This window comes from Notolepis coatsorum (assembly GCF_963971535.1).
Source record: "Notolepis coatsorum genome assembly, chromosome: 12".
NCBI lineage: Eukaryota > Metazoa > Chordata > Actinopteri > Aulopiformes > Paralepididae > Notolepis > Notolepis coatsorum.
The window spans coordinates 95,728,747-95,745,027 of record NC_140176.1 but is presented as its reverse complement, the minus strand read 5'-3'; the positions used below and the strand labels follow the sequence as shown (position 1 = coordinate 95,745,027).

The window sequence follows — 16,281 nt, the reverse complement described above, 5'->3', positions numbered from 1 at the left end:
TGGAGAAGTTCCCCTCTTTGATTAAATATAAAATCATGTCAAGTAATAGGGGTCCGATTACATCCCAACATGAGAGGTACAGTTCTGGTGGGATACCATCCCATCCAGGGGCCTTACCACTTTGCAATTCAGATATAGCCTCCCTAAGTTCCTCTAGTCTAGTGTAACTGTTTAGCGTCTTCCTCTGAAATTTTAGGTAGGTTAATTTGATCAAGAAATGAATCCAGTTTATTATGATCGAATACCACTTCTGACTTGTATAGGTTAGAGTAAAACGCACTAAATGTCTCGTTGATTTTCTTGGGGTCTGTAACAAGTCCCTGTTGGTCCTTAATAGCGGGTATATCAGGGGTGCTCCAGTAGCACACCATGTACCGCGCTGCGTCGCGGAATACCGTGCTGCGTCACGGATCTGGTTGACTCCGAGTTCGATTCCCGGACTAGCCGTCATTTGCCGAATGTCTTCCCCTGCTCTCTCTCCCGTTTCACCCTACAACTGTTGGTCATGCTTGACCAGAAAAGCGATAAACGCTAAAAAATGAAGTAAAAAAAAAAAAGAAAAAGCGGGTATATCAGCAAATTGTGCATTGGATCGTATCTTCATAGCTAGTAGGTGACTCATTTGAATATCTTGAGGTGAGAAGTCAAGGGACCCTTTTGAAAATGGCCATGCCCGTGGCATTTTCCTCCCATCAAATGTAAGCTAGTTTAACTTTGGAGCTATATCTACCCCATTTGCCAGTGAGCTAGAATGACATGGATGATGATAATAATAATAATAATAATAATAATAATAATAATAATAATAATAATAATAATAATAATAATAATAATAATAATAATAATAATAATAATAATAATAATAATAATAATAATAATAATAATAAACTTTATTTGTATAGCACCTTTCATACAGAAACTGCAGCTCGAAGTGCTTCACAACAGAAAAAAAGACACATAAAATGAGCACATAAAGTGCAGACATATAAAATCACAGTTTTTCACATTAGGATCTAACATCCCAACAGGCCATCTTGTTTATTGTTTGATTCAGTTTTAAATAGACAATAATAAAAAGAGTAAGATAAAAATAGACAGGGTAAAATAGTGCAGTGCAATAAAATAGTAGAATAGAATAGATAAAATATTTTTTTACAGTGAAATAAAATAGTTCTGGATTACTGTTCCAACAGTTCAAAGTCGTCTTTACCTTCTCTGTTTGGTATCCACAGTTTAAAACTTGACAGTCTTCCCTCCTGTTTTATACCCACTTTGACCCTTCGAACCTTGCACTGGATACCCCAAGATCTCTATTTTCATATGATACCAGCCAGGGGCGGGGCTAGGAGGTGGCTACTTGGGCTCAAGCCCCGAATTTTTTCTGAAAAGCCCCGAATCTACTTTAAAAAAAAAAAAAAACTTTTTTGACAATTAATCATTGTTACATGAAAATATGTTTGCACCAGATTGAGCAGAAGCTAATTTCCATCTGTAGTCTATCCAGCTGCTAACTGTATTTGAGTGAGTTAAGTCTTGGTGTTATGGTAGACTCAGACCTAAGCTTTAAATCACAATCAACAAGTTGACAAAAACATAATTCTTCCACCTTAGAAACATAGCTAAAGTACGGCCATTTATAAATCAAAAGGACGCTGAAAACCAGATCCATGCCTTTATCTCAAGCCGACTCGACTACTGTAATGCACTCCTTACCGGCCTCCCAAAAAAATACGATGATAACTATTTTATTGCAATGCACTATTGCATTATTTTATTCTATTTTACTAACTATTTTATTGCACTGCACTATTTTACTTTGTATCAGTGATAATCAAACCGTAAACAAAGACGCCTATTAATACTTTCAGCGCCAGATGGCGCTGTTTACTGTTACTGTTGAAAGGCCAGCGCCTTTTAACATGGGGATACGTGGCTGTTTGCAGGCCTAAAGCTATATTATATATTATGGCTATGGATCTAATAATATAGTCGATTGTCATTGAGTTTCTTCCGGTCAAGATGCAAAAAACAGATCATTTTTCCATCCATACATTTCCGTTTTATACCGTCGTGAATATGAGTGTAGTTTCAGGGTGGTCTGGTGTCATTTCCAAAATGCTTCGTAATGGCCGGCAACGTGTATTCTAGTAAACGCGTTATCGTTTCTTCCCTGGACTAGCTACTGTTCTCAAATCAAATTTAGATTATCGGTATTATGTTTCATTGTGGATGCATGAAGGGGGGGGGGGGGGCGCCCCTCCGTGCTTTGATTGCAACCAACGGAACACGCCACACACACACGCCCCGATCAGCATGAAGGAATTTTTGGATCAACGCAATATTGATACCATATAGTCCTTACCTTGACCAGGATCTGTCCCGAAAAGAATATTCCAATTATCTGATCACCATTCCAAGTACTGATGTCGATCAAGGTGCCAACATAATCCAGCATTGAACATGAACCCGACCCTGGCTTGACCGAGTAGTTAGACCCCGCCCGCAGGCCGCAGCTCGGCCCAGACACCAAGCCACATCGTTTCAAATGGAGTGCAATAGCGGCCGCAAGGCGTTAGGCGGAGGTATTGGACTTTTGAGATCTCAGACCCATCCCCACTAACACAGGCTGCCGGCATGTCTTCATGAATGGGAATATCGAATAAAAGAAACAACGATGAAAACCCGACTATACTCTGGTTTTCGGGGGTCCTGGCGCTCAACGTTCAGCGAGTTAACCCTAGATCTTAGATCCTAATATGAAAAACGATGTGATTTAATGTTCTATGTCTTACCTTGACTTTGTCTATTTTGCTGCTATCTATTTCATGCTTTATGTCTGCACTTTATGCATTGCTCTTGATCTGCCAATGTTGTGCTCATTTTATGCCTGTCTTTTTTTACTGCTGTGAAGCACTTTGAGCTGCAATTCTTGTATGAAAGGTGCTATACAAATACAGTGTATTATTATTATTATTAATTATTAATATTATTGTTTGCTTCATTAATTAAAGGGTGTGAATTTATGGGTTCGCTAATGCCTTTTGTCCGCTTTAAGGTGGTGGTATAAGTTAAAGGTTGTGGTGTCGAAGTAAAACAATTCCTATCTGGGCTAAGCCCCGGATCTCCTACAATCCTAAATCCGCCCCTGATACCAGCATATATTGGCGCTAGCTTAAAAAAATGGGCGCACTATAGAGGCGTTTGTGCACAAAGCTCTGCTTAGACTGATTCCCTCATACCTACGTGTGTTTCTGTGCACTAAGCAAAACAAGTATGCCCTTCGTTCCCAAGATGCTCTGAAGTTGGATGTTCCTAATGGAATTCCTGATGAATTGAAAATGGGGGACCCTGATGTAAACAAGACGAAAGTCTTTCTCTGGTCTGCATCCCCTTAACAATTGTGTGTATTGAGCTGTACTGTATTGTACCCATTCTGCAATCTGTTAATAAAGTTTTCAATCAATCAATCAAATCCTGGAACAAGCTACAGGAGGACCTAAAATTGCCAGGACTGGTCACCCTCTGAGAAGAATTTAAAACCATCTTAAAAACCTATTAATTCAGTTCCCTCGGACAGTGCGACTGTTTTTGATAACTTGCCTGAAATTGGATCTTGCTGTGAATGTTTTATCTGTATTTTATTGTGATGTTCTTTTTTATGTTGAAACTTTCTGCTGCCTTGCTTGGCCAGATCGCTCTTGAAAAAGATATTTTAATCTCAATGATGCTTATCTGGTTAAATAAAGTATTTGATTGATTGCTGATACTGGTTGATGAGCCATCTTTAAATCAATCAATCAATCAAATACTTTATTGACTGATATGAGTCTGGCTCTATCAAGCACCCTGGCCTTAACCAAATTTACATAATGCTTAATACTACAGGACTGAGCCATTAACTCTGGAACCCAACAACCCATTGTGCCACAACAACTGCGTTTCAATTGCAAATCGATCTGGGTTGAGAGACAGAGTGAAATCTGCCCTACACATTGATTGATTGATTGATTGAAAACGTTATTAACAGATTGCAGAATGGGTACAGTATAGTACAGCTCAATACACACAATTGGGGGATGCAGACCAGAGAAAGACTTTTCGTCTTGTTTACATCAGGGTCCCCCATTTTTCCATTCAATTGCTAATGTTTCCATTAAAAAAGAGGAATGATTCACACTAGGTGGAGAGAACTTCACATGAATAACATCTGCTTCACCTTTCAGCCATGCTGTGAAGCTCGTGACTTGGGCCTTGCTCTCTCCTCTCTCTTGGTGTCTGAACTCTCTTCCTTTGTGCAATACAAGGAGGAAATAGTTGTATACATGCGACAATGGCTCCCTCTAGTGAACATTACAGCCACCAACAATTCTACCTTTTTCTACCCTGATTGAAAACTTTATTAACAGATTGTAGAATGGGTACAATACAGTACAGCTCAATACACACAATTGTTAAGGGGATGCAGACCAGAGAAAGACTTTCGTCTTGTTTACATCAGGGTCCCCCATTTTCAATTCATCAGGACATATATGACATACATGACATACAGATAGTCAGTACTGCTACATCTATACATTTATGACATACCAGATTTGCAAATACAGTACTGTTTGTGATACAGAAGGAGTCAAGAAAAGGGAGTATATACATTTGACGTAGAAACTGTACATTGGAGGAGGTTGTGTGGGGGGGGTTGGGTACATTGGGATATTGACAACCATACTGGGTAATTTACATTGGAGGTGGTTGGGGGGGGGGGGGGCGGGGGGCACACTGTATAAACAAGTAATACTGTACATTGAGGGGGGGGGGGGGAGGAGACACTGTACAAACAAACAAAATTGTACATTGAACTATTGACAACCATACTAGGTAAATGACTGTACATTGGAGGGGGTTGGGTTAGGATATTTACAGGGGCCAGTGTTGAATTGCAGTCTCCCGTAGGTGTCCCTTGAGAGAGGTTTTGAAAGTGGGTAGTGATCCACATTCCTTTACAGCTTTGGGTAGGGCGTTCCACATTGATGTGGCATAATTGCGAAACGTGTTTAGTCCCTTATTTGAGCCGAATCTGGGTTTAACATGATTTGTGGAGCTCCCTCTGGTGTTGTGATCGTGGTATTCACTGACCTTTGGGAAGTATTTTGACATGTACATGGGTACCTTGGTCGTGTAGTGTATCTTGTAGACCAGGCCCATTGCAAGTTGTTGTACTCTGTCGTCTACTCTAAGCCATCCTAGGTTGTCAAAGTGGGCAGGGGTGAGGTGGGTTCTAGGAGTAAGGTCAAGCAGTAGTCTGACCAGTTTGTTTTGAGATGTTTGTAATTTTGTTTTTAGCGCCTTTGAGGTGCTTTGGTACCATGAGGTGCAAGCATAGTCGTAGTACCCCTGAATGAGTGCTCCTGCCAGAGTCTTCAGGGTGTTCTTGTTTACCAGAGAGGAGATCCGGTACAAGAATCGAGTTCGTTGGTTGACTTTTTTTATTACATTGGATGCCATTTTGTCACAGGAGAGATTAGCCTCTAGGATGGAACCCAGGTAGGTAATTTCATCTTTCCTTGTGACAATATTGTCACCCACTGTAACTGAGAAGCCGTCGGTCTTGCTGAGTTTGTTATTTGAACCGAAGAGAATGGACTCTGTTTTGCCCATGTGTAATGATAGTTTGTTATCAGCGAGCCATATGCAGATTCTGCCTAGTTCCGAGCTGAGGGTTTTTTCAACCTGTAACTTGTTCTTGTCAGAGACCAGCAGGGCTGAGTCGTCCGCAAACAGGAACAAGTTGCAGTCACAAGCTGACGACATGTCATTTGCATAAATTAGGAACAGTAGCGGTCCTAGTATGCTTCCTTGTGGAACACCACAGCTCACTGTGAGGGGGGGGGATAGGGTACCGTTTACCTCCACCATCTGTTCCCTCCCCTCAAGGTAGGATTGCATCCAGCTCACTGATAGACTATCAAAACCAATTGCTTTTAGCTTGTCAATCAGAATGGACCCAGTATTCCTTTTATATGGGCTACACTTTGATTGTGTCCATTTTTAGATGTATCCGGGAGCATGAAGGATGGATCCAAGTTACCAGCCTGACTAGTCTTGTTTTAACAGGGCTTTTGACTACAGTACACACTTAGTCAAACAAAAGCCATGCCAGTTGATAACAAACTATCATTACACATGGGCAAAACACAGTCCATTCTCTTCGGTTCAAATAACAAACTCAGCAAGACCGACGGCTTCTCAGTTACACTGGGTGACAATATTGTCGCAAGGAAAGATGAAATTACATAGAGGCAAATCTTTCCTGTGACAAAATGGCATCCAAGGTAATAAAAAAAGTCAACCAACGAACTAGATTCTTGTACCGGATCTCCTCTCTGGTAAACAAGAATACACTGAAGACTCTGGCAGGAGCACTCATTCAAGGGTACTGCGACTATGCTTGCACCTCATGGTACCAAAGCACCTCAAAGGCGCTAAAAACAAGATTACAAACTTCACAAAACAAACTGGTCAGACTTCTACTTGACCTTACCCCTAGAACCCACCTCACCCCTGCCTACTTTGACAACCTAGGATGGCTTAGAGTAGACGACAGAGTACAGCAACTTGCAATGGGCCTGGTCTACAAGATACACTACACCACTAAGGTACCCATGTACATGTCAAAATACTTCCCAAAGGTCAGTGAATACCACGACCACAACACCATTGGAAGCTCAACAAATCATGTTAAACCCAGATTCGGCTCAAACAAGGGACTAAACACGTTTCGCAATTATGCCACATCAAGTGTGGAACGCCCTACCCAAAGCTGTAAAGGAATGTGAATCCCTACCCACATTCAAAACCGCTCTTAAAGAGCACCTACGGGAGGCTGCAATTCGAAACTGCCCACCGCAAATGCCCAAACCCCCCACCACCTCCTAATAGACAGTCTCCTCCCCACCGCATGTATATATTCTCTCCCCGCCGTATGTATATTTCTCTCCCACCCACCCACCCACCCCCTCCTAATGTACAGTCCCCTCCCCATCATATGTATATACTCTGTCAGGATCTATGGGTAACAGTACTGTATATTTGAATACAGTTTATGTCACAAATGTATCAGTACTAAATACCTGTATGTCCCTATGCCATAAATGTCATGTATGTTGTGTATGTCATAAATGTTGATATGAATTGAAAATGGGGGACCCTGATGTAAACAAGACAAACGTCTTTCTCTGGTCTGCATCCCCTTAACAATTGTGTGTATTGAGCCATACTGTATTGTACCCATTCTGCAATCTGTTAATAAAATGTTCAATCAATCAATCAGGTATTAATTTGCCCAATGTGTGAGACATACCTAGTCCTATGTATTTGTTACTCCTTATTAATCAAACTGAGCTGACTTTATAACGGTTCCCCAAGAGGCCAAACCATCACAAAAGCCGCAGGGGAGATCTGGGTGATGTCGAGTGACCTGTTGTTTGAATAACAATAGTATATAGAGGACCGGAGAGAACAAGGCATGCAGTCCTGTTATCATTGTATTTGTTTTCTTTTATAACTTTGATTACTCCCCAAAATATAATGTACGTTGACAGCCATAAAGGCTGGGCCTCTGTACTGCATGTGGGCACACTGGTTTCAAGTGTTACCATCTGGTATATCTATCTGCACCATATCTTGAGAATTTTACTCAATGGGAGAATTTTAATTGTGTAAAAAGTTTTAACTCCCTCTGTAGTGACTCTTTATTGCTTTTGACATGTTTTATCTTCTCAGATTAGTCGACACACTTAAAAGTGATAATAGCTGAAACGAATGCAAGGTTGTTTCACTGAAAAATGTGTTACAATTCTGTATCCATACTATTCACAAGTCCAAACGGAGCTCAGATGTTATTGACACACATTGTCATTCACACACAAAGATGACCCCCATGTGTGATTTGATTGATTGATTGATTGAAAATTGTATTAACAGATTGCAGAATGGGTACAATACAGTACGGCTCAATACACACAATTGTTAAGGGGATGCAGACCAGAGAAAGACTTTCGTCTTGTTTTCATCAGGGTCCCCCATTTTCAATTCATAGTGACATTTATGACATACACAACATACATGACATTTATGGCATAGGGATATACATGACATACAGGTATTTAGTACAGTTACATTTGTGACATATACGATATGCAAATATACAGTACTGTTACCCATAGATCCTGACAGAGTATACATATGATGGGTGGGTGGGAGGGAAATATACATACGGTGGGGAGGAGACTGTACATTAGGAGGGGGTGGGTGGGTGGGAGAGAAATATACATACGGTGGGGAGAGAATATATACATACGGTGGGGAGAGAATACATACGGTGGGGAGGAGACTGTCTATTAGGTGGGGGTGGGGGAGGTATGGACATTTACGGTGGCCAGTTTCGAATTGCAGCCTCCCATAGGTGCTCTTTGAGAGTGGTTTTGAAAGTGGGTAGTGATTCCAGTGAACTCCAAGCCCACGTGGTTGAACTAAAAATTCAAAGAAACAGACTAAGAAATGACGTAAACACCATGATCAGAACCGCAAAAAGAAATTTCATCAACGACAAAACTGAGGAAAACAAAAACAAACCCAGCGAACTTTGGAAATTACTCAATAATCAACTAGGCTGCAGTAAAAAACTTAAAACCAGATTCTCAAACATAAACATAAAGACGGACAACACGCTCATCACAGACAAGCTGGATGTAGCCAATTACTTAAACATCTTCTTCACAAACATAGCCACAACACTGGTAAACAAACTACCCTCCCACTCAGGGCATTATGGGGTAGAACACATAGTAGCATACTACAAAAACCTAGGGGTCCACAAAGACGACTTCAAACTTGAAATGGTAACCAATGAGGTACTCAAAAAATTTAGCGCCCTCCAACCTAACAAGGCCACTGGCCATGACAACATCCCCTCCAAATTCCTCAGAGACGCAGCAGCCGCCATCACCCCAGTCATCACACACATAATAAACCTCTCCATAAAACAGGGACACGTCCCCAAGAACTTCAAAATTGCGAGAGTGACCCCTCTGCACAAAAAGGGCAGCAAATTAGACCCAGGCAACTACCGCCCTGTTTCTATTCTTACCTCCATCTCGAAAGTCATGGAGAAAATAGTCTACGAACAGGTCGAAAAGTACCTGGCGGAAAAAAATCTAATCTACGAATTCCAATCTGGCTTCAGAACGCCCCACTCCATTGACACATGCCTCCTCTATTTGAACGACCACATCAAACAAGAGGTGGACGCGGGCAAATACTGAGGCATGGTCATGCTGGACCTACAAAAGGCCTTCGACACTGTCAATCACTCCATTCTGATTGACAAGCTAAAAGCAATTGGTTTTGATAGCTTATCAGTGAGCTGGATGCAATCCTACCTGGAGGGGAGAGAACAGATGGTAGAGGTAAACGGTACTCTATCCCCCCCCCTCACAGTGAGCTGTGGTGTTCCACAAGGAAGCATACTAGGACCGCTACTCTTCCTAATTTATGCAAATGACATGTCGTCAGCCTGTGACTGCAACTTGTTCCTGTTTGCGGACGACTCAGCCCTGCTGGTCTCTGACAAGAACAAGTTGCAGGTTGAAAAAACCCTCAGCTCGGAACTAGGCAAAATCTGCATATGGCTCGCTGATAACAAACTATCATTACACATGGGCAAAACAGAGTCCATTCTCTTCGGTTCAAATAACAAACTCAGCAAGACCGACGGCTTCTCAGTTGCAGTGGGTGACAATATTGTCACAAGGAAAGACGAAATTACCTACCTGGGTTCCATCCTAGAGGCAAATCTTTCCTGTGACAAAATGGCATCCAATGTAATAAAAAAAGTCAACCAACGAACTAGATTCTTGTACCGGATCTCCTCTCTGGTAAACAAGAATACCCTGAAGACTCTGGCAGGAGCACTCATTCAAGGGTACTACGACTATGCTTGCACCTCATGGTACCAAAGCACCTCAAAGGCGCTAAAAACAAGATTACAAACATCACAAAACAAACTGGTCAGACTTGACCTTACCCCTAGAACCCACCTCACCCCTGCCCACTTTGACAACCTAGGATGGCTTAGAGTAGACGACAGAGTACAGCAACTTGCAATGGGCCTGGTCTACAAGATACACTATACGACTAAGGTACCCATGTACATGTCAAAATACTTCCCAAAGGTCAGTGAATACCACAACCACTACACCAGAGGAAGCTCAACAAATCATGTTAAACCCAGATTCGGCTCAAACAAGGGACTAAACACGTTTCGCAATTATGCCACATTAATGTGGAACGCCCTACCCAAAGCTGTAAAGGAATGTGAATCCCTACCCACATTCAAAACCGCTCTTAAAGAGCACCTACGGGAGGCTGCAATTCGAAACTGGCCACCGTAAATGCCCAAAACCCCCACCACCTCCTAATAGACAGTCTCCTCCCCACCGCATGTATATATTCCCTCCCCGCCGTATGTATATTTCTATCCCACCCACCCACCCCCTCCTAATGTACAGTCCCCTCCCCATCATATGTATATACTCTGTCAGGATCTAGGGGTAACAGTACTGTATATTTGAATACCGTTTGTCACAAATGTATCAGTACTAAATACCTATATGTCCCTATGCCATAAATGTCATGTATGTTGTGTATGTCATAAATGTCTATATGAATTGAAAATGGGGGACCCTGATGGAAACAAGACAAACGTCTTTCTCAGGTCTGCATCCCCTTAACAATTGTGTGTATTGAGCCGTACTGTATTGTACCCATTCTGCAATCTGTTAAATAAAGTTTTCATTCATTCATATTCCTTTACAGCTTTGGGTAGGGAGTGCCACATTGATGTGGCATAATTGCGAAACGTGTTTAGTCCCTTGTTTGAGCCGAATCTGGGTTTAACATGATTTGTGGAGCTCCCTCTGGTGTTGTGGTCATGGTATTCACTGACCTTTGGGAAGTATTTTGACATGTACATGGGTACCCGAGTGGTGTAGTGTATCTTGTAGACCAGGCCCATTGCAAGTTGCTGTACTCTGTCGTCTACTCTAAGCCATCCTAGGTTGTCAAAGTGGGCAGGGGTGAGGTGGGTTCTAGGAGTAAGGTCAAGCAGTAGTCTGACCAGTTTGTTTTGAGATGTTTGTAATTTGGTTTTTTAGTGCCTTTGAGGTGCTTTGGTACCATCCTAGGTTGTCAAAGTGGGCAGGGGTGAGGTGGGTTCTTCTAGGGGTCTAGTACGGCTCAATACACACAATTGTTAATAAGGGGATGCAGACCAGAGAAAGACTTTCGCCTGTGTTTACATCATCGATATGATCTGTTTATATGTATTATGTTTTAGTGGGAGCCAGCAGAGTAGTAAAGCCTCGCCGTGACGTCACTGCCCGGGGTTTCCACCACAGAGAGTGAACTCGACGGCATCATGGCGGAGGAGGCCGGTGGTTGTTTTAGGATCCTCGGCTGATGAAGAAATGCTGTCTTTTTCAACAACAATCGCGTTTGAATAATAACGCACGCTAAGTCTTTGTTTACTCAGGGGGGGGGATCAAACGGGAAGCGTATACAAGACGTTCGGGGGACGGGGGGGAAGGGGGAATAGATCCAGAAGAAAGTCGGGGCAGCACGGATCTCCACTTGTTCAGGGATCACTCTCCGGGACTGAGCCCTGGCTGGGGGCTGGCTGGCTAGCCGAGGAGCTAACCGTGTTAGCTGCTAGCCAAAGAAAAATAAAAAGGATCTAAACTGAAGACTGCGGGCGTTCTGACCGGCGATCCATCGTAGTTACCCAGGTAAACATGAACACTTTTATTAAACCGTGTCTACTTCCACAATCCCAAACACATAAGATAATTAACACACTGGCTATTTTAACGTTACATGTTAGCTAGCTATCTATCGTTAGCTTAGCTCGGAGGCTAACGGGCTGGCTAACCTCGGCTAACAGCTAGCTAACGTGTTGATGTTGTTGAGGAGGGGGTCAGAGAGTGCGGGAAAACCCGATAAATGAATCGGGGAACGGTTAAAAACGCGTGTCTGATTCTCGAAGGAGTTGTCGCAGGGGTTGTATTTGAGCTTCCTCTTGTTCTGTGATTTCAGATTTAAACAAATGGGATGTTTCACTGATCGCATGTTTTTATCGCCTCGTTAGCTTAGCGTTGCTACATAGCTTTCACCCTAGCTAGCCCCTTCCGTGACTGATGCACCGAGTGAAGCCACGGTCACTTGCTCCTCAATAGGAAACCAACGGTATGTTGACCATGAAGGACTGGTTCTAACCGAACCGTTCGTTATACAAGAATCACAGAGACATTTCAAAGGTCCTCACAGCTGCACGAGGGTTTCAGACAGAGATACGGGCTGGTTTTAAACCTCGGCGTTGCTAATAAACGTTTTAAATATTGTTTATAAACTGGTCAAAACGGCATTATTTCCGGCGTTGGGTGCATGATGCGCATGCGCTGTGATCACAGCGCAGGCGCACCAGGCAGCCAAATACGGAAATAATGCAGCGTTGACCCGTTTATAAACAATATTTAAAACGTTTATTAGCAACGCCGAGGTTTAAAACCAGCCCGTATCTCTGTCTGAAACCCTCGTGCAGCTGTGAGGACCTTTGAAATGTCTGTGATTCTTGTATAACGAACGGCTCAGTTACAACCAGTCCTTCAGGGTGAATCTAGGTTGGTTTGCTATTGAGGAGCAAGTGACCGTGGCTTCACTCGGTGCATCACAGTCACGGAAGGGGCTAGATTTCCCTTCTGCTTGACCTGCTTTAGCTCCCTGCTGTAGCATATTCCTGTCAAGTGTTTAGCTTCTAACGTTAGCTGAGTTGGTTATTATTTGCTAAATAAATACACAACACACACACAACGCTCGACACACATAGCCAGTATCCAGCTACATCGGATTCGATTAAGTGAAATCTGCTCTTGCTGAGCACGTTTTGGGGCTTTTTGTAATCGTGAATAAACTGGCTTTTATTGTTTCTTCTCGAACTGAAACGAGCTTGTATTTCCACGGACGATGATGTAGTCTGGGGGGCATGCACGATGCATCTAATTTCAGAAGTATATCTCAAATTAATAATGTAATAATAAGCTAATGATGGTGTTGTTTTATTAGATGAACGAGAAGTAGCCCCAAACTTGTACTGGAAGCTAACAGCAGCTGCTGCTACGTTGTTAAAACAGTTACTAACATTACTATAATAACTTGGGTCACAAGTGAAACCCGTTAGAATATGTTCTAATGAGTTAATCATCCGTGTTATATTATTATATTCCAGCTGGCTTTCTCTGTAAATGTAAAGCTAGCTAAAACTTTACCACCCCGCCAATAAGCTAACATGGGCTATACAGTGAGCTGGAGGCTAACTGAACTGTAGCTACAGTCATACATCTGGATCTGCCAACTTGAAGAGCAGTGACATTAAAGCCTGCTCGTTTTAACTGCATTTGTTGGAGCCAAATGGTTGGTAACTAACATCATCTCCTCTGTGTTGACTGCTAGGGTCATTGTGTCCAGCAGGACATTATTCTGCATGCTGTGCTGCAGGGCCCCACCAGGCCTTTGCGGTCGTCAGGGGGGATATATAATCGGCTGATTTGACAGGGGAATGAAAACGTACCACATTATTATTATTATTATTATTACATATCATCAAAACATTTGGCTTATTTTTTTTACTAGGTGTCTCAGAACATCCGATCACTGTGATCAAAACAGAGCAGAGCCCACGGATTTCTTCAGTCCACTACTCCTCCACCGAGCTGTCAGATTCCCTAGTGAACCTGCACAACATGAATATATATATACCCCATAACTTGCATCGAATTTGTAGTAAAGTGCTGGTGTTGTTTTCTCCAAATGTTACTAGTTTGCTCTATGGTGCTGAAATTGGGTTGTTATTATTCATGTAGCGAGTTTTCCTCCATGTACAGTTTCTACTTTATAGATGTAACAGTCTATCTGTATGTCATAAATGTCATGATGAATTGAAAATGGGGCACCCTGATGTAAACAAGACGAAAGTCTTTCTCTGGTCTGCATCCCCTTAACAATTTTGTGTATTGAGCCGTACTGTACTGTCTGTACCCATTCTGCAATCTGTTAATAAAATGTGCAATCAATCAATTCATTTACCCAACTTATCTTGCTCAATATTGGAACAAGTGTTCTTGAGCTCAAAGATGGTTTAGTGATGGTTTACTCCATAATAGTATTGTTGTATACTGCGATATCTTTTTCAAATTGATAATATCTGCATTTTCTTTCACAGGTTATTCGCTTTGGATATAGGGCTCACCTTTTGCTCACTCGTTATTGTGAATCCTATATTTTGGACGTGAACATGGCTGCGCGCAGTGAAGAAGAGAGTGCGAGCAACAGCAGCGGAGAATCAAGGTGATGGAACCTTTTATGTCTTTTTGATTATTATGTTAATAATACTAATCAATTAGTGAGATCGAACAGGTTCCCGCTGAACAAACTGCTACGTGATGCTTTATACTTTGGCCGGATATTGGATCACATACTTGGCTAAAGATGAGTTGGAGTCTGCCATTACTTTGAGCTGTGATGTGACACTGAAAAGACAGATTTAGTCATATTGTGGGAATAAGAGCGATAAGAGCCACGCACATACTTTTAAGAGCAGCTGGTGAGATTTAAGTTAAATTTTTTTTTTTGCTTGCTCGTTGTTCAAGCAAGTCCTAGTTGTCCTCGCCTTGTCATCGGTCAAATATTTTGTCATCGCAGAAAGTCGAGGTTAGAATCGAGACAAAAGGGGATTCTTGATCAGGCTACAGGGTGTCTCAAACCTTTTTGCGCTTCCAGACCGGTAACCCGTTGTCTTTAAGTCTTAGGGACCAGCAAGCACTAATATACAGGGCCAGATTCCACTGAAACTAATACTAGAAAGCAGACCATTTCTAAAGCAGATCACCAGCTCATGGACCGCTCTGGTGACATCCCAGGGAGCGGCGTTGGTCCCCGGACCCTGTACAAGCTTTTACGCAATGAGTTCCTCGCAGAGTGTTTTCATGGTGTGAAGGGGGGAGTTTGTGGTGTACAAGTATGGCTGGTTGTGTAAGTGCTAGGAGGATACATATGTCTCCCTGTATTCAACTATCTACATTCTACATTCATGTATATGAGTGGTTCCATCTTGCTGAACCTTGACAAAACATTACTGTTGGCAAGTATGCAATTATTGGAGCATTACTTATATGTTACTGTAGAGTCTGAAGTTTCTGAACCAGTTGTGTGTTAGAGGGATGGCTCCATGTACTACTTAATTTCCAATACCAGTAGCACAACCTTTAGTGTCTACCAACCAATCGGATACGCCGTAACCCTTTCACTACCACACTACCAAATGGTAAAACCCTTTCACTGAGACAATACAGCAGGTTAACCCTTTCACTGCCACACTACAGAAGGTTAACCCTTTCACTACCACACTAGTACAGACTGTTAACCGTCTAGTCAGTGTGGTAGTGAAAGGTTAACCTCCTGTAGTGTGGTAGTGAAAGGGTTAAACGACTACTGAGCCGTTAAAGTGGAAAAACCACACAAATGTAAGAATATTACAATATATTATTTCCGTGGCCTCCGGGAATAAAGTTCAATCAATATTTGTGAACATGAGCTACTATTGCCCAAAGCCAGCACCCAGAGACATAAGATTCAAACTAGTGATGTCATCATCAGGTATAAAGGCTGCAAGCCCCTCTGTTGACAGACTGTTGGGAGACTAGTTTTGTGATGTCATCATCAGGTATAAAAGCTGCAAGCCCCTCTGTTGACAGACTGTTGGGAGACTAGTTTTGTGATGATGTCATCATCAGGTATAAAAGCTGCAGCCCCTCTGTTGACAGACTGTTGGGAGACTAGTTTTGTGATGATGTCATCATCAGGTATAAAAGCTGCAGCCCCTCTGTTGACAGACTAGTTTTGTGGACACAAAGAATGTGTGTTTTCTTCTTTATACCTAAATGAGCTGTATTTTCTTCTCGGCTGGCCTGAGAGATGGAAAATCTACCTTTTCCCTGGGTGTTCAGAACTTTTCCCTGGGTGTTCAGAACTTTTCCCTGGGTGTTCGCCGTGTCACCTTTTACCATCTTTCCCAATTCACTGTCTATGGAGCAGCTGCAGACTTGATACCAACCAGATGACATCACATATTTGAGTTGAATCGCTATTATTTATTTATTTTTTTTGGGACGGGAGTTG

At 42.3% G+C, this 16,281-nt stretch overlaps 1 protein-coding gene across 1 annotated transcript in view; it reads left to right on the top strand.

Moving 5' to 3' along the window:
* Window positions 1-11,667: 11,667 nt before the first annotated feature.
* The window catches only part of chd1 (chromodomain helicase DNA binding protein 1), an 84,871-nt gene continuing 80,257 nt past the window's right edge, over window positions 11,668-16,281 (top strand). Inside the window, exons 1-2 of the mRNA XM_084326650.1 lie at window positions 11,668-11,837; window positions 14,327-14,451. Of these exons, the coding sequence (XP_084182776.1) occupies window positions 14,399-14,451 (53 nt within the window). The 5' untranslated portion in view covers window positions 11,668-11,837; window positions 14,327-14,398. The remainder of the gene's footprint in view (window positions 11,838-14,326; window positions 14,452-16,281) is intronic.